Below are 23740 nucleotides of genomic sequence, written 5' to 3'. Positions count from 1 at the left end.
TTGGCATGGACTCCACTCCAAACTGAATCTGCCAGTGATAATTCCCACACACATATCATACGAAAACTCACGGCAATAAATGGGACATTGGTATCAGCACAAAGTGGGATTCGAATAGATAGGTGCTTGATGGCCGGCACAGACATGATGGGCCGAAGGGCCCGTTTCTGTGCTGTATAACTATGACTATCACTTAATTTCAAACTTACATTCATGTAATATGAAAATATTGAATATGCTTCCCCATATCAATTCGTCCTCTTGCTGGACTTAAGCAAGACTAACTACACCCCTGCTTTCTCCTTCAGAGTTTGGCCAAAGCTTTGCTTTGTAGATTTCTGATTGAAAACCCAACAGGCTCTATATTCAAAAGCATAAGCTGCCAGTCCACCCCTGCCAAGTGCATAGGACCCAAGACTTGCTGACACAATAGATGTGAGTGTTACCCATAATAAAGCTAGACAAATGAATTACGTACCATTTACAATTTTTGGAGTAAAGTAACATTTAAATTACCGATCAATCTCAATGTTTTGTTTTTCAAAAGAATTCATCATTTAACTGCAACTCTTTTCTCCAGAGAGACTACTGAGACAGAACTACAATATGAAATGTCAAAATATTGTCCAATAATCAAGGAACACAATGAAAGATTCAAGGAGTGTGAAGAGGACTCTTGAAAGCTTGGGCAAACATGCATAAAGTTAATGACATGTCACAATAAAGTGCTTTGGCTGCACACTTTAAAAAAAAAATAAACGTCAAACAACTCTCTGTGTACAAATAAGATATATATCTTGATACCTAGTCTGGTTGTGAAGAAATTGTTTTGCAAATACTGGGACCTTATGCAGCAACTTTGGAATACGACCAGTCTGAGACCAGTAGCTGTACAACGTGATCTACAGCCAATAGCATCTTAGTCAGCTAATCACCCACTAAACCAGCTGAACCATTGGTGGAGTCCCAGGGAAATTATTTTATTGAAGTAATGGAGCAGGAAACTAGATGCCATTTAGATCTGAATGAAGTCTCTACAAATCAGCATTGAATTGTTCCAGCAACTGTATTGTGAAAATTGAAGTGGAATACAGTTTTAGCAACAAACATCTGGAGTATCATATAAATGCTGCAAGAAGAAAGGGTCTCATTTCCCTGTGTTATCAATATCCTTTTTATTTCACTTGTAACTTTACTCAATGTAATGACTTTTGGTTTACTAATCTTTAATCCTGTAACACCGTATCACCTTTAAATAATCCAAATTACTATCTAATACACTACACAACAAAGATGAAATGTTTCATTCATGTACATAAAAGTAGATAGCTTAAACTAAAATACTTCAAGAAAAATGGTGAGAGATTCTTAATATTCCTCTTACCTTTCACGTGAAACACACTTTTAACTTTGTTAAAAATGTTTTTTTAATTGCTCGCTCACAATTGTCCTTAAATATTTGGTGAAGCCATTTTACAATCTGATTTCAACATTTACTTTGGTACATTGAGTTTATTAGCTTCGCTGTGCATACATTGCATGCCTAAGGGTCAAGGTCATAGCCACAGGGAGTTAATTGGCCCGGGGAGGGCAGACAGAGTCCTCCCTACATTCAGGAGCAGACCTATGGGTTGGGTTCCTGGTTCTTTTCTTCTGCATCATCCTTCTGCTCAGTCCTAACTAACTTCCTACAACACTCCAGGAGGTCCCAAACAACACAGGAACAATTAGAAATGTTGAGGATTCTTTGCATTTCCTATTAATTAAACCAGTGTGTTGTCTCCGAAAAGATTAAATTCCAACGCGACGGGAGTAAGAATTGTCTGGTAGTTCCTCTAACATAGCACCAGTGAATCTGTTGGGTAAATATCCAACGTCTGTTAAGTCTAACTCAATTAATATTTTCACATTGTGCTTTGGGTTGGAAATCAATGCTTTCCATACTGCTCTCTCCTTGTCAATGTGTTGGGACAGTTAAGTGTGCAAGTGTCATATTGAATGTAAAACCCAATTTATCTTGCTCAGTGAGAGGAACCTTTAAATTACATTTGTCACGCAACAAAGTGCTACCCCACCCACCGCCAAGTTCACTTTGCTTATTCCTGAAAAATGTCCCATAAAGTTGAGTTTAAGCACACAAGGAATCAGCAGTGCTACATTTCATTATCTGGAGTCCTGTAGATGTTTCTATGCATCACCTGCTGCCCTTTACTGGAGTTACTCAGCGCACTCATGTGCTGTGTATAGAACCCCAGTGACTGCTCTGGGAGCTCGCTCAATCAGTCTGGCTTTATGTAGCAATACCTTTTAATTATATCTTGTAATCTGAAAACAAAATAGTGTGTCTTGGTATGTGGCTGTTAATAGTTTAGTTTAGCAACCTTTAGCTATTTTAATACGAACTGCACCAAAATCCAACTAGCCCTGCATATCTTGGGGCTTTTACTGAATACATTTTTTTTATTTTAATACTTGCCAGTATAAGGGTAGTCAATGCTTGGGAATCAAAAACCTTTCAACTCTATAGTCAGGCATTGTGCCGTCCCAAATCAGGTATAGGTCAGTGAAACACAGGGGAGAGCTCCTCTTGCTTAGCTGCAAGACTGGGCCCCAATTTTAACTCAGTTCAAAAAGGTGGGTTTTGAACAAGTTAAAATCTCAGCCAATGTGTCTTCATCTTGACATAAGAACAGGCCCCACTGCACCAGTGTGAATGGTTCGGTTTCCCCCATTGTACCTCTGAGCATGACTGCGAGATCAGCGGAAAAGTGTGCAGATATGTGCTGTAGAATTGTGCCCTTTAGAAACTTGGTGAACATCGTTCATACTCATTTCAGGTTGAAACAAACCAAGGTACGACTGAATGAATGAACTCACTGTATCGTAGGCTGCAAGAACCTTCCTGAGGAGATCTGGAACTGGACCTTGCGCCTCCATGGAAGGATACTGTTCACTGAGGTTCAGCGTCACCAACACGGTGTTGTCACTGTTCAGTAACCATGACGACAACGTCAGAATGCATTGCTTCATGTTTGCCGCAGGGGTCAGACCACATAACTCTTTAAATGAGACCATGGCGTTCTGTGTAAAATAGAAATCCATTATTAAAATGTATTGCAGCACCAGCTTGAAACATTTTGAATGCTTACACAAAATTGGTTGCACTATTCAATGCCACGGTCTTGATAATGCATTAATAATTGAAAACGGTACTGTAGAAAAACAAAAAACTCATTTTGGAAATGGCATGAAATCTGATTCCAGGGGTTAATCCCAACAAATATCCAAAAACTGGATTTCTTCAGTAAATTCTACTTATGTACTAACCTGCAGAAATTCCAACCCACGTAAGCTGGCATTATTATTATTGGGAATGCTAACACATTTTCAGCGAAGAGAAATAGTGTAAAATTGCAGGACAGAGATTGGAGGTTTCTACAAATCACAATGCTCTGAGTAGTCATTGTCACCTTGTCCTGCAAGAACACATCAAACAAGGAGGGAAATCGTTGACATAGTTCAATGCAGAACTTTTATCTTCTCATTCAATTTTGTTTCTGCTCAAGCTAAAGAATGCCATTGCTGATCCATTAGCCAGGAGTCTGGCAATTCTTACACTGTTGGATAGAGCAACTAAAATGGGCTGAATGGCCTTCCTCACTCATAAGTATCTTGTAATCTTGCGAGAGGAGGGGTTAGGGAAGAAATTAGGAAAGAAAATAAGAGGCAAAACTGCTGGTGCAAAAAAAAATAACTGGTTGTAATATAAACAGTACCTGTACGTTTTCTCGTAAATCCGTTGCATCACGTAAAGGTTGGGTGGCTGCCCTAAAAACTTCATCTATAACTTTGATCCCTATAGTTTTTGTTGAAGTGTACTCTCTAGCCTTTTTTCCTTTGCGAACAGAAAGCCCCCTTTTCTGGGATTTCCCTCCACCTCGACGATTGGTGATGGCCACATGTATGAATAATGTGCTATGTGGCAGAAATTCTCCCGTCAAAGACTGAAGTGGCACATGCCTGTACCCTGCCTGCAGGCATTCAAAGGGAATAGTGTACTGTGCAATGAATTCATCTCCAATGTAGTCATCATCTAAAACTACAAAACGTAACAATGCAAGCTCAGGTAAATTAATCTGAAACTCAAAGCTTTCATCAAAGATAGGGTTGCCTTCATTTTGAGTCACTGTCTTAGTCCTTTGTTCTGTACAGTCAGCTGGTATCCCATGAATCTCTACATAGACATATGGTTCCACGACATCACCCTTCGCTGCAGAACCCTTGGGTTTTGGCAGATTTTGACCACTGATGATTTTAATATGAAGCAGCTGGGCTGAGACCCCAGGTAATGAATCCTTTGTGTTAGCACTGAAGTAGGACACCTCTTCCCTCATGATAGCAGGACGAAGAACATACCCACAATTTCCATTCTGTCGAAACCAGCCAATATTGAGATCCATCATTAGCCCAGGAGTCTGATAATTCATAGCTACTATTTGACAGCCACATTTCCAAAAGTCCTGTGGGTTCATATTACTGGCATCTATTCTCATAGGGCTTGGATACACCCTGGACAAGAACTTCTTATTATAAATTACAAAGTCTTCTGGATATTCATTGGCAAATCTGCTTGCCACTACCTCATTAAATGAGCAGATCTCCCAATATTTCTGTTTTCTTTTGGAAACGTCAAAGTCTTTAAATTGCACCGATTTGCAGAAGCTCACCAGATCGGAGAGTTCTTTGGAAAGCCCGAGTTTTTTCTCAGTGACTGCATTCAATTGATCAGCATCGTCTTCAGCCATCCTTTGACACATTTCAATTCCTTCATCTTCATCACTAACATCTCCTTCAGAATCATAACAATTCCCAGGTAACTTTTTACCTTTTAGAAGAATCTTCCCTTTGAGTTGCTCTGGGGATGGGAGATAATTCTCCTCTGGGTCTGGAGGATCCATGTGCAGTCTATCTCCCAAAATCTTCTTGATGTGCTGAGCCATCACTTTCTGCTGTTTAACTGAACAATGAGTAACCAAGCAAAGAATCAGTGGATGTTCAGAAGCTACAAAAGCATACTTATTTATCACATCAATAACACTCCGAAAGGCTATCTGTGTTGTCATCAAATGGCCAACATAAATCAAAGGCTCATTATCTGGACCATCCCAAACCACCAGTTCAATACTGCGACAGCCCATTTTCAGAGCTCGGATATACCCATTAATATCTGAACAACCCCAGAAATGGTCTTCCAATAGACAAGCATTATGGGATGCATTAATGTAGTAATGGGACAAAGGCTGAGTCATATCCTGACACACATTTTCATGTTGCAGATCAAAAAGATGACACTCAAGTGAAAGTAGATAATTGGTGAAGCCATCTATGGAAAGGAAACCCTTCTCTTGACCTTCCCGTGATGGTTCATATTTGCGAATGATTTCCAAACATGTATCCTCCGTGACACCCTCCATCCCCTGTTCTGCATCCAGGAATAGCATAAGGTCCTTGGAGTCAAGGTATTCTTTATTGCTGGAGAACTGTACAAGCAGAAAAAATATTTCTGGTCGTGTGCAGAGCTCACAGTAAGCCTCGGTGAAGATCTCCAATGTAACCTCTGTCCCCAGTTTGTCCTTTGCTTTCTGTAATTCTTTAAATTTAAGTTCAGCTTTTGTGGTCTTCATTCCCGGACTCAGGCCTTTGATTAGTTGGACAGCCCTAGCCAGAGGAATGGTGCCTTCTTTTCCTACATCTGCAGCATCAAACACAGATTCCAGCCATGAGGACCGTAAGCTGTTTTGGTTTAATTCCATCATGTGAAGTGTATGCTTTCCATATGAAACCAGGTACCTCAGTCCCATAACCCAAGTGTTCACAATATCAGTAGAACTAGCCACCAAGTCCAATGATTCATAGTTTTCCCCATATATTATTGAAAAAGCACATTCATCTGAAAATTGGTCTGAAATTCCATTATTGCGAAGCACAGGAGTCTTCTTTCCCAACCTCACTTCTTTGATGGATTTTATTTCAATTTTTGCTTTCTCAGAGTCTTTTTTAGATGGTTCCCATCTCAGGGACCTCATGTCAGAGTCAAGGATAAAGTAACGGTTGTACACTCTGGAGTTTGAGCGAACCTTTTTCATCTCACATCCCTCCAGCATGAAGGAAATGCAGGCTGCTGTGCTGTTAATTTTCCGGTCATTGGGCATAGTGCTGAAAGACACCGTTTTCTTCCTGTCCCGCCTTTGACGTGACCCATCCTGAAGCAAACAAAAGATTAAAAGGAAAATAAATCAGTAAGACTCGATAAAGCAATTGGTTAACAGTAGCTCCTATAAAGAGGTCAGTAAGAAGGCTGCGCTGATGAAGTCAAAAATGATTTCATAAATAACCTTACTTGCATCTACTTCACTTGACCACCACCATTGATTATCCTCACCTTTCCCTCCCTCTTGAAGCCAGTATATCAGGGCAGATGATATTATATACTGTAGCTGAATTCCAAGACCTATTTTGTCATTGGAATAAATTTATGACTGGCTCATTCTGAAAAGTAATGGCTTTCTCGCTACCCTTTTTCAAATGCCATCTGTCATCAACTTGACAGTCACATCTAACCCAAAGCAGACTTCCTGCAGAAAATTGAAAGTCATTTGTAATAATTATTGTATAAAAAACAGATTCTAATAGGTGTCAGTGAAACCCGTGTGGTCTGCCCTAATCCATTACTCACTCAAACTACATCTGCAAAATTGCAGGTGTGGCAGTCGGCCAAGAAAACACAAATTCATGATTTTATGTGAAATGCCATGACCTTAAATACCATTTGCAGTTTTCAAACATACAGCAACTGTCCAACCACTTAATGGTCTTAAAATTACTTTCACATGAATATAAGAATAGGCACTCTCAAAGTGTCACTAGGATAAGAGGATGAGGAGAAATTTGGACAATATCCCACTCTATATCCATAAAGATCTCTTGCCAAACCTACCGATTTCCACCCAAATTAACCCTTCTGTGGATCTCTGACTACTTGTGTGAGCCAATGATCTCAGGTGTTTGTTTGGCTGATAGCGAGAAGATAAGTTCTTGTAAATTATCAGTATCTTTTGATCTAGTATGTATGAAATGCCTACGCAAGTTAAATGAACAGACGAGTAGTCTGTTGATAAACCCATCACCAACTTTGTGATAAGCTTTAAGATAAAAATCTTCAGATAAAATTGGAGAGCAGCAGCAACTATATTGTTACAATAATTTAATAATTTTAATGTTGTTCCACAAGTCTGTAAACATTCTGATCTAATTTATTACTTGCAACGCAATATTATGAAAACATTTCATTTAGAAAGAACACATTTGCATTTTTGTACCACATTCCACATCAGGAAATTCAAAGCACTTCAAGGCCAATGAAGCTTTTGTCAGTATATTCACTGTTGTAATGTAAGGAAAAGTGGCAGCCAATTTGCACAAACAAAACCAACCGAATAATCTATTTATCTTGGGTTACTCTAGAATATTCAACATGTTTGCCCACCTCAAAATAGTTGACGAAGGCTTCAAATTGTAAAAAAAAGTAGCCACTGACAGAAAGAAACATTTCTCAATATCAGTCAACGAACAGAAAGTAATGGAAAATTATGGCCTGGTAGCATAGATAAGGAGCTCCAGTTAGGAAAGATAGGAACATAGGAAATTAGAGCAGGAGTAAGCCATTCGGCCCCTCGAGCCTGTTCCGTCATTCAACTAGATCATGGCTGATCATCTTTCCCAACATCATTTTCCCACACTATCCCCATATCGCTCGATATCTTCAACATCTAGAAATCTATCAATCTCGGTCTTGACTGAGCCTCCACAGCCTCTGCGGGTACAGAATGCCAGAGATTCACCACCCTCTGAGTAAAGAAATTCTTCCTCATCGCAGTCCTAAATGGCTTACCTCTTATTGTGTGTCCCCTGGTTCTAGAGCACCCCCTGCCCCCCCACTACAGCCAGAAGAAACATCCTTCCTGCATCAACCCTGTCGAGCCCTGTAAGAATTGTGTGTGCTTCAATGAGATCACCTCATTCTTCTAAACTCTAGAGAATATAGGTCCACTCTCCTCAATCTCTCCTCATAGGACAATCCCGCCATCCCAGGAATAGGAACATAGGAGCAGGAGTAGGCCATTCAGCCCCTCGAGCCTGCTCCAGCATTCAATTAGATCATGGCTGATTATGTACCTCAATGCCATTTTCCCGTACTATCCCCATATCCCTTGATGTCATTAGTCTCCAGAAATCTATTGATTGCCGTCTTGAACATGCTCAATGACTGAGCCCTATGGTGTAGAGAATTCCAAAGATTCATCACCCTCAGAGTGAATAAATCCCTCCTCATCTCTGGTCTTAAATGGCCTGACCATATTCTGAGACTATGTCCCCTGCTTCTAGATGCTCTAGCCAGGGGAAACATCTTATTTACATCCAACCTGTCATGCCCAATCAGAATTTTGTAAGTTTCAATGAGATCACCTGTCATTCTTCTAAATTCTAGAGAATACAGATGCAGTTTCCTCAGTCTCTCCTCGTAGGCCAATCCCACCATCCCAAGGATTAGTCTGGTGAACCTTCATTGCACTCCCTCTATGGCAAGTATATCCTTCCTTAGATGAGGAGACCAAAATTGTGCACAATACTCCAGGTGCAGTGTCACCAAGGCGCTACACAATTGCAGCAAGAAATTTTTATATCCTTCTTGCATCAACCTTGTTGAGCCCTGGAAGAGTTGTGTATGCTTCAATGAGATCACCTCTGATTCTTATAAACTCTAGAGAATATAGGTCCAGTCTCCTCAATCTCTCCTCATAGGACTATCCTGCCATCCTAGGAATAGCAACCTAGGAGCAGCAGTAGGCCATTCAGCCCCACAAGCCTGCTCCATCATTCAATTACTCAAATGCCTTTGGGATGAGGCCAACATACCATTTTCCTCCCAAATTGCTTGTTGCATCTGCATGCTAGCTTTTAGCTTAGTTTAGAGATACAGCACTGAAACAGGCCCTTCGGCCCACCGAGTCTGTGCCGACCATCACCACCCATTTATACTAATCCTACACTAATCCCATGTCCCGACCACATCCCCACCTGTCCCTATATTTCCCTACCACCTACCTAGACTAGGGGCAATTTATAATGGCCAATTTACCTATCAACCTGCAAGTCTTTTGGCATGTGGGAGGAAACCGGAGCACCCGGAGGAAACCCACGCAGACACAGGGAGAACTTGCAAACTACACACAGGCAGTACCCAGAATTGAACCCGGGTCGCTGGAGCTGTGAGGCTGTGGTGCTAACCACTGTGCCGCCCCACACTTATGTGACTTATGAACAAGGACACCCAAGTCCCTTTGGAGATCAACACTTCCAAACCTCTCACCATTTAAGAAATACTATGTCCTGCTGTTCTTATTTCTACCCAAGTGGATAACTTCACACTTATTCACATTATATTCCATCTGCCATGTTCTTGCCCACTCACTCAGCCTGTCCAAGTTCCCTTGAGGCCTCCTTGCATCCTCCTCACAAATTATATACCCACCTAGTTTGGTGGCATCAGCAAATTTGGAAATATTACATTTGGTCCCCACATCTAAATCATTTATATAGATTGTGAACAGCTGTAGCCCCAACATTGATCCTTGCAGTACCCCACTAATAATGCCTGCCATCCTGAGAATGACCCATTTATTCCTACTCTGTTTTCTGTCTGTTAACCAATTCTCAAACCATGCCAGTAAATTACCCCCAATCCCACGTGCTCTAATTTTTTTTTTAGCTAAACTCGTGTGAGACCTTATCAAAAGCCTTCTGAAAATCCAAATACACCACATCCACTGGTTCTCCTTTATCTGTGCTACAAGTAACATCCTAAAAAAACTCCATTTGACAAACATGATTTACCTTTCATAAATCCATGTTGACTCTGTCCAATCATTTTTTTTTTTTAAGTGTCTAGTTATCACATCCTTGATAATAGTATTTTCCCTATTGACGGCAAACTAACAAGTCTGTAGTTCCCCGTTTTCTCTCTCCCTCCCTTCTTAAATTGTGGGGTTACATTTGCTGCATTCCAGTCTGCAGGAACTTTTCCAGAATCTATAGAATTTTGAAAGATAGCCACCAATGCATCCACTATCTCTATAGCCACCTCCTTCAACACTCTGGGATGTAGCTCAACTGGTCCACAGGATTTATCAACCTTCAATGCAGTTAACTTCGAGTACTACCTCTTTATTAATACTGATTTCTTTCAGTTCCTCATTTTCACAAGTCCCTTGGTTTCCTAGTATTTCTGGGAGACCTTCTGTATCTTCCTCCGTGAAGACAGACACAAAGTAATTGTTTAGTTTCTCTGCCATTTCCCTATACTCTATTATAAATTCTCCTGTCTCCGCCTGTAATGGACCCACATTTGTCCTCGCTAATCTTTTCCTTCTCACATACCAAAATAAGCTTTTACAGTCCGCCTTTATGTTTTTCGCTCGCTTGTATTTATATTCTCTTTTCCCTTTATCAGTATCTTGGTCATCCTCTGCTGATTCTAAATTGCTCCCAATCCTCGAGCTTACCAATTTTTCTGGCAACATTATAAGCCACTACCTTTGATCTCATACAATCTTTAATTTCTTTTGTTAGCCAAAGTTGATTCATCTTTCTTGATAGGTTTTGGTGTCTTAGAGGAATGTACATGTGTTGCAGAACATGTAATCTTTTCTTTCTTTTCTTTTGGGCCTCCTTATCTCGAGAGACAATGGATACGCGCCTGGAGGTGGTCAGTGGTTTGTGAAGCAGCGCCTGGAGTGGCTATAAAGGCCAATTCTGGAGTGACAGGCTCTTCCACAGGTGCTGCAGAGAAATTTGTTTGTTGGGGCTGTTGCACAGTTGGCTCTCCCCTTGCGCCTCTGTCTTTTTTCCTGCCAACTACTAAGTCTCTTCGACTCGCCACAATTTAGCCCTGTCTTTATGGCTGCCCGCCAGCTCTGGCGAATGCTGGCAACTGACTCCCACGACTTGTGATCAATGTCACACGATTTCATGTCGCGTTTGCAGACGTCTTTATAACGGAGACATGGACGGCCGGTGGGTCTGATACCAGTGGCGAGCTCGCTGTACAATGTGTCTTTGGGGATCCTGCCATCTTCCATGCGGCTCACATGGCCAAGCCATCTCAAGCGCCGCTGACTCAGTAGTGTGTATAAGCTGGGGATGTTGGCCGCTTCAAGGACTTCTGTGTTGGAGATATAGTCCTGCCACCTGATGCCAAGTATTCTCCGAAGGCAGCGAAGATGGAATGAATTGAGACGTCGCTCTTGGCTGGCATACGTTGTCCAGGCCTCGCTGCCGTAGAGCAAGGTACTGAGGACACAGGCCTGATACACTCGGACTTTTGTGTTCCGTGTCAGTGCGCCATTTTCCCACACTCTCTTGGCCAGTCTGAACATAGCAGTGGAAGCCTTACCCATGCGCTTGTTGATTTCTGCATCTAGAGACAGGTTACTGGTGATAGTTGAGCCTAGGTAGGTGAACTCTTGAACCACTTCCAGAGCGTGGTCGCCAATATTGATGGATGGAGCATTTCTGACATCCTGCCCCATGATGTTCGTTTTCTTGAGGCTGATGGTTAGGCCAAATTCATTGCAGGCAGACGCAAACCTGTCGATGAGACTCTGCAGGCATTCTTCAGTGTGAGATGTTAAAGCAGCATCGTCAGCAAAGAGGAGTTCTCTGATGAGGACTTTCTGTACTTTGGACTTCGCTCTTAGACGGGCAAGGTTGAACAACCTGCCCCCTGATCTTGTGTGGAGGAAAATTCCTTCTTCAGAGGATTTGAACATGTAATACTTCTTTAAATACTAGCCATTGCCTTTCTACTGTCAAATCTTTTAGCGTATTTTCCCAATCCACCATAGCCAACTTGCCCCTCACACCTTCATAGGGTCTTCAGTCTGAGCAAAAGAAACTATTTCAGAATGAACTAGATCACTTTCAAACTTAAATGTAAAATTCTATCATATTTCTTTCTTTCTTTGGCCTCCTTGTCTCGAGAGACAATGGGTAAGCGCCTGGAGGTGGCCAGTGGTTTGTGAAGCAGCGTCTGGAGTGGCTATAAAGGCCAATTCTAGAGTGACAGACTACGGTCACTATTTCCCAAAGGCTCCTTTACAACAAAGTTATTAATTAGCCCTTTCTCATTACATAATACTAAACCTAAAATAGCCAGACCCCTAGTTGATTCTTCAACATACTGCTCCAGAAACCCATCTTGTACACAGTCCAGGAATGCATCCTCCACAGCATTAGTGCTGATTAGGTTTACCCAGTCTATATGTAAATTGAAGTTGTCCATTATTACTGTATTACCTATGTTACATGCACCTCTAATTTCCTGATTTATACTGTGCCCAGCACTACCACTACTGTTTGGTGGCCTATAAACAACTCCCAATGCTAGCTGCCCCTTGCTGTTTCTTAGATCCACCCAAACTGATTCTACATCTTGATCCTTTGATCTAAGCTCCTCTCTCACTAATGTACTGATCTCGTCCCTTATTAAGAGCACTACCCCACCTCCTGTTCCTTTTTGCCTTCCTAAATGACGAATATCCTTGAATATTCAGTTCCCAGTCTTGGTCACCCTGTAACCACATCTCTGTAATGGCAATTAAATCATACCCATCCTTTACCTCTATTTGTGCCTTCAAATCATTAAATCCGTCTAGTGAACCTTTGTTGTACTGTCTCTATGGCAATGTGAACCAAAGACTGCACTGGCCATGGCATCATATATTAGGCCACCTAAATACTGAATCATAGAGTGATCATGTGAGGGTGCACAGCCTTGGTCCTCCACATTTTAAGATGCCAATCTCTCTTGTGCCAAGTAGAAGCAAGGTTCGGTCGGACAGAGAATGAAAATAACCAATTCACAACGGCATTGTGGCAAATCATATATGAATTCATTCAGCTGTGTAAATATGAATAAATAGATGGGTGATATTGCAACTTATACATATCTCTTTAGGAGCCCAGCTGTGATTTTACAATTGAAGACTTATCCATATGCTCATTGTCTCTACAGTCAGTACCTATTTTAGTTTATGATTGTGAACAGACTGGTTCAAACTGGTGCCAGATGTTTTCCTGTGAACCTGCTATATTCAGCAGCAGAACACTGATCAACTGGAGATGACTTCCTGGTTATGAGGCTGACAAGCAAGCTCTTCAAAGTACTTATGCAGTTCCTCCCCACAGTGCTTCTGTTTGTGTGCAGATGGAGCCAGCGATAACCTTAGTTTAGGTTGTTTGAGTGAAAGGGACAATTCACATCCTAGAACACTTAAAAGATGATGGGATTAAATTTATTTAATTTTAGAAGCAACATTTCTTGGCTCATAGAGCCATTTTAAAATGATCAAATTCTACCTACATCGGATGAACAGTCAATAAAGTAACAAGACTGGAATTAAAGGCTGCAGAAGGTCAGCATAGCAGAAACTGCAGATCAAAGTGACTAACCAATGATACCAAATAGAAGCGTTCGCTTTATCATGATGTAATGGAGGTGATTTGTGTAAGTCTGCTAAGCAGCTTACCCTGTGTAGCATAACGCAGAGATCAGAGATTGTATTCCCTGGTCTATCAAACTATTAATATCACCACAATCAATGGGAGATCATTGAAAGTATTTGTCGCTATCAGTCCTATGCTGTTCTGGGAAGAGGGGTATTATTGTTCAAGTTTTGCCCCAATGTAGCAAGGCAGCTTCTACATGAAGCAAATGGGTTAGTGTGTCACAGAATGAACAATTACCCTCTTGGTACCAGGGATACCTAAAACAACCCCTTGAATAGGTGCTAGGATAAAAAAACACTGCCATACCATATAGTTCAATTTAATCCATGTTAAAATTACTAGGCGGTATATTAGATGCGTGAAAAGTGATTCACACAGGAGCAAAAATAATAGAGCTGCACAATATTAAAATTACACCCTATTCATTTCTTGACCTGAAAATAATTAAGTTTCCTAGAATCTCAGAGTCCATTTTCAGAATATTTTACTGTGTGTCCATGCCTCTGTGTCCAAAGAGTTCTGTTTCACCAGCACAACATGGAGACACCGTTGAACTGAGAAACAAAATGTCCTACAACTGCTGCTCGGGCATATCCCTCAATTGCCTTGAAGTATTTTAATAGATTGATGTTCAACATGTCCTGCCATTGTGGAACAACCAGTGAAGGAAACAGAATGCTGAACTATATAGTCAAAGCAATGGAGCACAACTCACAGGAAGACATGTTCACACAGTAGTGTTCCAATCAAGCCGCATTTTTTTTTTTAAGAAATTCATTCATGGGATGTGGGAATCACTGGCTAGGACAGCATTTGTTGCCCATCCCTAATTGCCCTTGAGAAGATGGTGGTGAGCTGTCTTCTTGAACCGCTGCAGTCCATGTGGGGTAGGTACACTCACAGTGCTGTTAGGGAGAGTATTCCAGGATTTTGACCCATCTTAAATACTGTGTCCAGTTCTGGTCACCAACATGCAAATAAGGCATGTAGGCACTGGAAGCAGTTCAGAGAAGACCCTCAAGGGAGAGGACTAAAGTTATTTTGACAGACTGGATAAATGTGTCCTTTGCCACCTGGAAAAGAGGGGGTGGAATGGCGATCTTATACAGCTAGATCGAAAAAAGGTAAAAAGTAGGTTCAGAATGTTACTTCAAACTGAACTATCAGAGGAGAACAAAGGGGACATGGGTTCAACACAAACAGAAACAGAAACAGGAAGCACTGGAAATATTCAGCAGGTCAGGCAGCATCTGTGGAGAGAAAGATTAACATTTCAGGTCTGTGACCTTTCATCTGATGAGTTTCCAGCACTTTCTATTTTTGATTCAGATTTCCAGCATCCGCATTATTTTGCTTTTGTGTTGTGGACATGGATTCAAACTAGTAAAGGGAAAACTAGGGACTAATGCAAGGTAGTTTCTCGTCATAGAGAATGACCAACACATGGCATCAGTCTTGTACATGCAACACTGTCTGAGTTGCCCTCTGAGTTGCATGACATTAAATGAAGAGCCCACTTGCCCTCTCAGTTGGCGTAAAAGATCCAATGGCACTATGCAAAGAAAAGCAGTCGAATTCTCCCAATGCAGTGGCCAATATTTATTCCTCAACCAACATCACAAATACAGGTAATTTGTACATTAGTTTGTGGGACCTTGCTGTGTGCAAATTGGCTGCCACGCTTCCCTACATTAAAACATTGATGCCTTGAGGTTGTAAAAGGCACTATAGCAATCCAAGTCTTTCTTTCTACTCCTCCCCATGAAGTACATTTCCAGCCACTAATCCAAGTTGAATGAGGGAGAATCAGAGAAGTAGCAGCTCTGGCACTTCCTGGCATCCAGTTCAACAGCGGTATTGGCAAAGGGCTGAGGGGATGTTATCTGCTCACCTGCACTCCCAATCAGTGAAGACTAGGGGAAACAGAAAAAATAAGATAGTCTTACTGAATAGTCTTTTTAAGGAGACCTGCCACCTGGTAAAGTGTTTTGCAAGATACACGCTCTAGATTACTGCAGAGCTGTTTTGATCTCCCACCAATGATATATTACAAAAACATGTACACAAAGTACTTGAACATGTAGTGATCAAAAGTTTGCCTTGCTCCCACATCATTAAATGCGTCTCACACCAGAAACCCCGCTGATTTTAAAAAGCAAAATTTAACCCAGTGCCTCAGCATGGGAGGTTTCTTCCATGCCAGAACGAGCTTAGTCAACTCTCAGGATCTTTGTGTCGTCAAAGAAAAGGTCAGAAGCTGCATTTCCAAACCAGGACATTTGATTTTACAAGAGCCCTTGTCATTTCTTACAAATTCTTACAAATAACCCACGATATCTATATATAAAAGGTACTGCTAATTTTGCAAACTTGACTGAAAGGTTTTTGAGGCACATCCAGAAAGATAGTGGGTGCGAAAAAAAAAGCTCATCCCCAGCTCAAGAAGAATTTTGCAAGATAAAATCCAGAGGAGGTAAACTGGTGTATCCGGTGCTGCCCAAAATCCTACCCGCTCAGATAACACTGCCGGAATGCTGCCAGGGCCTTGAACTTCCAGCACTCAGGTGCTGCTATTTTCAAAATCCATTCCACCTCACCATGCCAAACACATAGCAACACACATATATGGCCTTTATATCTGTACGTATGTTTATGATTTGATAGGTAAATTGGCCATTATAAATTTCCCCTAGCATAGGTAGGTGGTAGGGGAATTGAGGGAAGGTAGGGATGGGGTAGGAATATGGGATTAATGTAGGATTAGTATAAATGGGTGGTTGATGGTCGGCACAGACTCGGTGGGCCGAAGGTCCTGTTGCAGTGCTGTATCAATAAAATAAAATTCCAGGTAGAAATAGACACTTAAACTTCCTGTAATTTTGTGCTGTTTAAGAAAATACTAGACAAACCAACACAATCCTCCAGGAATGTTCTCTGGGAATGGAAAGTACAGAGCAATTATTGGCAATCACTCTCAGTACTGAGAACAGCTGCAACCACTTGAGGAAAAAAAATCATCTCTTTACCAAAGGTGAGGGAGCTTCATACAGTCAGTGCCTCATCCTGAAGATGTCATTGGGACAAGGGGACAAACTGAGCTGGCTCCCTTATTCACAGGGTAAAGCAAAAGAGGCCAATTGCCTAGCTCCCTCTTGTCAGTGCAACAAATGGACTACTACTGGAGGCCTGGGAGTACATCATCTGCTAGTCTAGGCTGCATGCGAATGTTAAAAGAGGTGAAGAAAAGTAAATAAAAGTTGATCAAATCTGTGACTGCCTGCAGAAGACAGTGGGGCATAAGTTCTGCCCGAGTGCAATACAGCCTGTTTCACACTACCACCCAAAATGCAGCGTCAAAGGTCATCACACTTCCAATACATTCTGCTCCTGTTGCAATCTATCTCAATAGCCTTTTTTAAAAAAATTAACATCTACTTGGCTTGCTAGGGCCCCCAAGTACATTTCTTGATATGGTTCCCTGCATGCAGGAATTTCTGGGACTAGGTTGCCTGGTCTGACTACCATTCTAAGCCTCAGGTGTTCAGAATTCTTCAATGGATAGTAATTATTATTTTTTTTAAATGATTAAAATTTGTTGGAGTGGAAGCAGGAGTGCTCTTCCAACTTTGTAGAATTCCAATCAGCCCTCCTCTCTCCCCTATTGCTGCTTCTCCCTCTCTGGAACCTACCTCAGAGCGATTATCTTCTAAGATCACAACCGCTCCTTGAATTTGTCTAAAGTTCTATCATCCACATACTGTGCTTCACTGTCCCATTCCCCTATTATCCAGTCCTTGCCAACCTCCCTTGGTTCCACATTTGCCACTGCTTTGAATTTAAACTCCTTGGCTTCATCTACAAATCCTCAACAGCTTGCTGCTCAATACAACTTGAGGCCCGTGCACCAGCCCCACATTTCCAACTCTGGCTTCCTTTGCATCCACCTCCTCCCCACTTTTGAAGACCTTCAACTGTCTTGGCCCCACAATCATGCATTCTGTCCCTACATTCCTCAACCTTGCTGTACCTCACCCCCTCCTCAAAACCACCCTTTTTTGACCTTGCCTTTTGATGCTTGGAAACTTGGAAGTATTGTGAACTGTGAAGAGGATAATGATAGACAGGCTGGGAGAATGGGCAGACAGACAGGTGGCAGATGAAATTTAATGCAGAGAATGTGAACTGGTACATTTTTGTGGGAACAATGAGGAAAGGCACCAAAAAAAAAAAGAGGACACAACACTAAAGGGGGTGCAGGAGCAGCGGGACTGGTGGAGAGGGTGGTGTGGGGTGTGGGGTGTGGGGGGTGGGGGGTTACACAACTCATTGAAGGTGGCAAGGCAGGTTCAGCAAGTGGTTAATAAAGCATACGGGGTCCCGGGCTTTATAAATAGATTCATAGAGTACAAAAGCAGGGAAGTTATGGTAAACCCACTGGTTCAGCTTCAACTGCAACTGCAGTATTGTGTCCAATTCTGGGCACTGCACTTTAGGAAGGATGCGAAGGCACTGGAGAGGTTGAAGAAAAACATTATGAGAATAGTTCCGGGGATGAGAGACTTCAGTTATGTGGATAGATTGGCAGAGCTGGTCAGTTCTCCTTAGGGAAGAGAAGGTGGAGAGGAAATTTGATAAAGGTGTTCAAAATCATGAGTGGCCTGGACAGAGTAGATAGAGAGAAACGGTTCCCATTGGCGGCAGGGTCGAGAACCAGAGGACACCGATTTAAGGTGATTGGCAAAAGAACCAGAGGTGACATGAGGAAAAACATTTTTATGCAGTAAGTGGTTAGGATCTGGAATGCACTGCCCGAGGTTGTGGTGAAGGCAGATTCAATCATAGCTTTCAAAAGGGAATTGGATAATTCTCTGAAGAGAAAACATTTGCAAGGCTATGGAGCAAAGGCAGAGAGTGGGGCTAGCTGAGTAGCTCGTACAGACAGCCGACATGGAAACAAGCCGAATGGCCTCCTTCTGTGCTGTAACCATTCTATAATTCTAAAATTCTACATGCCCAACTGTTGTCTCATTACTGCTCAGGGTCTCTCACCTCTGCAAAACGCCTTCAGCCATTTTACTATGTTAAAGTGCCGTATAAATGCATATTCTTGTTCGCGATCTCATGGGTAGTCACTATGCAAAAATTCATGTTGGTTCATCCAAACTACAAAAGGTCATAAATGAAGAATAAATCTTGATGAAATCACTGGCCTCCTATCTTATGCCTATAGTTTCCATATATTGCAGTAAATTATCATGGTAACTATTTATAATTTCCACTGTTGCAATGCTTTATGTTAAAGTCCTCATTTTAGTAATCTATTTAGTTTACCAAAGGTTAGAATGTGTCTTAACCAAATAAAGATCCTTTGAAAAGATAATATTGTCTTGGCCAACAAGGTAAGAATTTTTCCATTGCTATTATAGGTTTTTTTAATTGCACAAGTGTAATTATCAATCTTTCAGGGCTGAAAGATGACTCACCCCAAATTGAGCATGTGCAATGGGGAGGGGGTTATTAAGTGTCTTTAACGAATGCATGTCCCCATGAGCTAAAACTGACAAAGGGGACAATTTGAACCCGACCCTCACAGAAGATGGGCAGTTAAAATCGACCAAGTTACCTAGCTACCCATGAGCCATCCAGATGCTGGCAATTGATTACTACGCAACCTTCTAAAACAGGCAGGAGCGAAGTTAACCCAGGCACGAATCCTGCAGCGGCGAGTTCCAGCTCACCTTGCCAACCGCCCATCAAAACCTGCCCCAAGTTATAATTGAGCCCAAATTTAAGGCACAGCTACCAAGATCAGGGAACTTGTAGTACTGAAATTTATAAATAATATAGGACAACTAAAAAAAAATACAACAGAAGAAGCTGTGTTAATGTTTAAAAGAGTGATATACAACAAAATAAGGTACATTTTTAAGCCACAATGAGTGTCACTCCAAATGACTGTGTGTTGGCAGATCTGTTAATGCAGATCTCCCGCTTCACGGCCAGAGACAGCTGAGGTCAAGTGATGGAAGCGTTTACTTCAAAAACCAATTGAAGTAAATGACTCACACCGCAACCCCCTCCCACCACCCCTGACCGTCCTTTTCACTAACCCCAGTTTACACTGGGCAAGTTGCTATGATTCCGCTGCAGCTCCACAAGAAATGCAAAAACACAATGCAAGTATAAACTGGGCATGAACAGTTTTGTAGGCAATCCGTGAGACCCTGGCAGCTGGAAAAGAAAGTCTTCTGTTTTTCTCCCCCCATGTGCTGAATAAATGTATTCATGCTTCTCTAATTTATGCCTTGGAGTTAATTTTCCGAGTAAGAACTCCCTCATTGTAATTGATTAAACTATTCTGAGGAGGACAATTGAATTACTGTGAGCAACTCACAGGGCTCTTGGTCTTTGTAAGACAGCAACAGAAGAGAGAGAGATGAGATAATGCTGGAAATTGGGGCTGTTTATTATCAAGTCACTTGGAAAAATCCATCTCTTTTGTTATTGTTATCGCATGCCTTCCACACTAAAAATGATCTTATCTTTGGCGATACCTCACATTAACCAGTGATGCACTTGTCACTGAATGTCTCCTTTTTTACTGGTTAGAGAAAGGATTAGAAGCTCCAAGAACGCAAAAGGACGGGCAAAAAGGAAAACACTGGATGCTGGAGATCTGAATTACAAACCGTAAACGCTGGCAACTCAGTTCTAATGAAAGGTCATCGACCTGAAAACGTTATCTCTGTTTCTCTCTCCACAGATGCTACCAGACCTGCTGAGTGTCTCCAGCAGTCTCTGTTATTTCATAGGACAGGCAGTTCAATAATGCTACAATGAAGTCATTTATGGTGCACTATGCCATTATAGAACAGCATTTTATAATCTATTTTATAATGCTGTGTATTAGGAGTGCTTTAGGCAATCCTGATTTGTACCTCAGCTACAATGAGATTTCTCTTTTGCCAACAAAAGCAAGCAGCCTAAAATAGCAGAATATGCAACTTTGGATGGGAATGTTTGAAAGAAGACAGTTCCTTCAGAAAAACACTGATCATTTTAATTCAAAAATAAATCAATGTATTTGAATAGGTTTGTTGCTTTTCATAATATGGGATTTTTAAAAAAATGCAGAAATGGATAAACAAAGAAAAACATGAGCAGAACGTCAGTGGTACTTTTTTTTTTAAAAAGCAAAAATTATCCCTGTTGGGCATTGAATAGGGACTCAAAAATGTGCTCAACAATTGTGGAAGAGTTGAACTTCATCTAACCAACGAAAGTAATTTTTTTTCCTAAAGGGGTAGTTGTCCCTTTAAATCTAATTTTAGCAAGCTTGTACGAGAAGTGCTGTGGAATCTCCACCTTCCACAGGCCTTGACTTCAGAATTAGAACTGAATTCATCATGATTCAAAACTATTCAAAACATATTCTAGGCAATATAGAGAAAGTCACTGCAAAGCATGCCAACTCAACCAGAAAAGACTGACAATAAACAGAAGTTAACTATAAAACACGAGCGACAAAACTGTAAGTGTGTTACAAACGTACCTCTCATTCTGAGTAGTCCACATTGCTCATAGGAATGTCACTTACTCACACCACCACCCCCACCCCCCCCCCCCCCCCCCCCAACCTCCAAATACACATTTACGCTGAATATTTCATATTCCAAGCATCAAACTGAGATGGGAAGAGAAGGTTCAAGTGTGATCATATGTTCAAGATCCTAGGGGTAGGGACAAGATAAAGTATGTTTAACACAGTCACAAGATTGTACAGCAAGACAGCAAAGCCTCAAGCTTAGAACAGGAGGGTATAGAGACTGTACGGCTTTGCACAGAGGTGATGAATGTGCAGAATAGACTGCCCAGAGAAGCACTGCAAATGCTAAAATCAGTTGGATAATTATCTGAAAAAGGTTTGCTCGAGCAATGAAAGGTTACTTCCCAGACACAGACAGCCCAATTGTCCATATTGGCCGTCTTTAGTCCTGTATATTTCTATGTTCCAGTAGTGTAATGTGTGAAAATAGTTGTACTTGCTGCTTCGATTTATTGTGAAAGAAATCGCTAAGTAATGATGCAGTGCAACTGAGAATAATTTAGTTGCATCACTTAGAGAAGTTACAGGTAGTATAAAAGTTCAGTTTGAATGTTTTTCTGGCTGATGTGGTGCTCTGTCAGTAGGGAAATGGAAGGGAACATTGCAGCACAATGGTACTAAATCACAGCTAACCAGATAGACCTGCTTGCTGTGACTGGATTTCTCCTTGCCTAGCACTGAAGCTAATACACACAAAGACAAGCTGCCCTGCAGTCATTTAGAGAGAAACCTCAGATCAGCACTGTCATTATTCAATATTAGGCTACTTAAATCCATATGAAGCTGATTTTGGGAGACTTAGCTTATCCTTTTCAGTCACCATTAACAGTGTTAACTTCTCTGATAAGGATTTAGTATGCTAAATATTACCTTTATCAGCCAGTATCAATTTTAATTATCTGAATGAATCACAATAAAAATAATCATTCTTCACACAATCACACAAAAAGCCCTCGGTTTGTCACAGCACAATGCACACTACACAGAAACCAAACCAGAACGTCAGTACAGATTATAGACTCCAAACCAGAGACCTGGTTACAATTTTCCATTTATTGATACAACATTCAGACAGGTGAAGCTTGAAAGCTGGTTAATCTTTTGTTTGTTAGGGCATGACAATTCAGTACATTGTTGCTCAGATTTAACCACAGGATAACAGTACCACACAGGCAATTATTCTTCTTTATTTATGTTTACCTTTTATGTTTAATTTATTTTGGAAGGACAGGGATAGCAGCCACCATTAACAGGAAGGAGGTGGGTTTTATCTGCATCTGAATCTTGCTGTGCTGACAGGGTAAGATGAAGCAGGGTGGCACATGGCTGGTGTCGAGCAACACCAGAATGGCCCTCTGTAGTGCAAAACTTGGTGTTCTATGGACTGTTCCCAGGGATGCACACCGAGACAAACATCAATTGCTGCTGCAGGACCATCAACTCGGTGAAAGATGCTCTTTGTTCTGCCTGAAACTAGTTGGTCTTCCAGTGCAAAAAGCTGTCCATAACAGAGCGTGGCAGACTGGCACGTTCCAAGGCATGCACGAAAGCTTGGGGCAACCGCTGCAAAGGCTAAATGGGGAAAGGCCACAGTCTAAGCTCCGCGCATCATAATACACTGAATGGCTGGAACCTGTGTAAAACCCTTCGGACTGTATGCATCAGAGAATTGTTAAACGTGAAATGTATATTGTACATAAAACCTGTAATTGTAAGTGTACTGAGGCACCTCAGAGTGCCATGTATTGTATTGAAAGAAACTGAAGTGTACTGCAGTCAAATTTGAACTGTTATGTAATGTACTTGTACAAATTTGAAGAATAAATTATATTTTGACAAAAACAACATAGACCTGAATGGCCTGATTCTTTTCTGTAAAAATTGAAAAAGTTTATAATTTCACATCCGCCTTATAATTTCGTCATCACAGCTCGGTCTTTGTTGCTACTGGGTATCACACATTAAGGGAAAGTGATAAGAAGAATGTAAACAATGCTTTAAATTCGTTTCAATGGTTGTCCTGAATGACTGAAATAGTTTAAAATTGAGCAAAGCAGATTGCTTGGTTTACTTTATAACTGCCAGTATACTGTGCTTTAAGAATTATCTAAATGTGCTGGAATATGTTAAAACATGTCAACATTGATATGGAAACAGTTGCGTTGGCTGAATGATAGTAAAGGTTTCGATGGTGTATCCCCAAAAGTCTTTGTGGCAGCCTGACATATTGCTCTTCCTCTGTGAAGCCCTCACATCAGATCACAAGTTCACATAGTCACTCTGCCCTCACTTTCTTAGTCAAATATCAAGATGCTATTGATTAGCACGGTGATTGAACCACCCCAATAAATGTGGAATGCTTTTGGACTAGGACCACAGTGCCCTCACAGCAGGGACGCCAGCAATAACCACAGAAGAAAAACTGCGACTGGGTCTGCTTCAGAATGGGTGTGTATAAACTGCTTTTGAAAAGAGATGGTATCCCTGAGGCAGAGAGCACCAGCTATA

General features: G+C 41.3%; 1 protein-coding gene across 5 annotated transcripts in view; it reads right to left on the bottom strand.

Annotated features, from left to right (window-relative positions):
• The window catches only part of plcl5 (phospholipase C like 5), a 194908-nt gene that overhangs the window by 52374 nt on the left and 118794 nt on the right, over positions 1–23740 (bottom strand). For all 5 annotated transcript variants that reach the window (XM_068013429.1, XM_068013430.1, XM_068013431.1 and 2 more), the window contains 2 exons: positions 3777–6263; positions 2878–3081 (listed from right to left, as the gene is read on the bottom strand). In XM_068013429.1, the coding sequence (XP_067869530.1) occupies positions 2878–3081; positions 3777–6263 (2691 nt within the window). The remainder of the gene's footprint in view (positions 1–2877; positions 3082–3776; positions 6264–23740) is intronic.

The sequence above is a fragment of the Heterodontus francisci genome, chromosome 33, assembly GCF_036365525.1.
Source record: "Heterodontus francisci isolate sHetFra1 chromosome 33, sHetFra1.hap1, whole genome shotgun sequence".
Classification (NCBI taxonomy): Eukaryota; Metazoa; Chordata; class Chondrichthyes; order Heterodontiformes; family Heterodontidae; genus Heterodontus; species Heterodontus francisci.
This window is presented reverse-complemented; position numbering and strand designations above follow the sequence as displayed.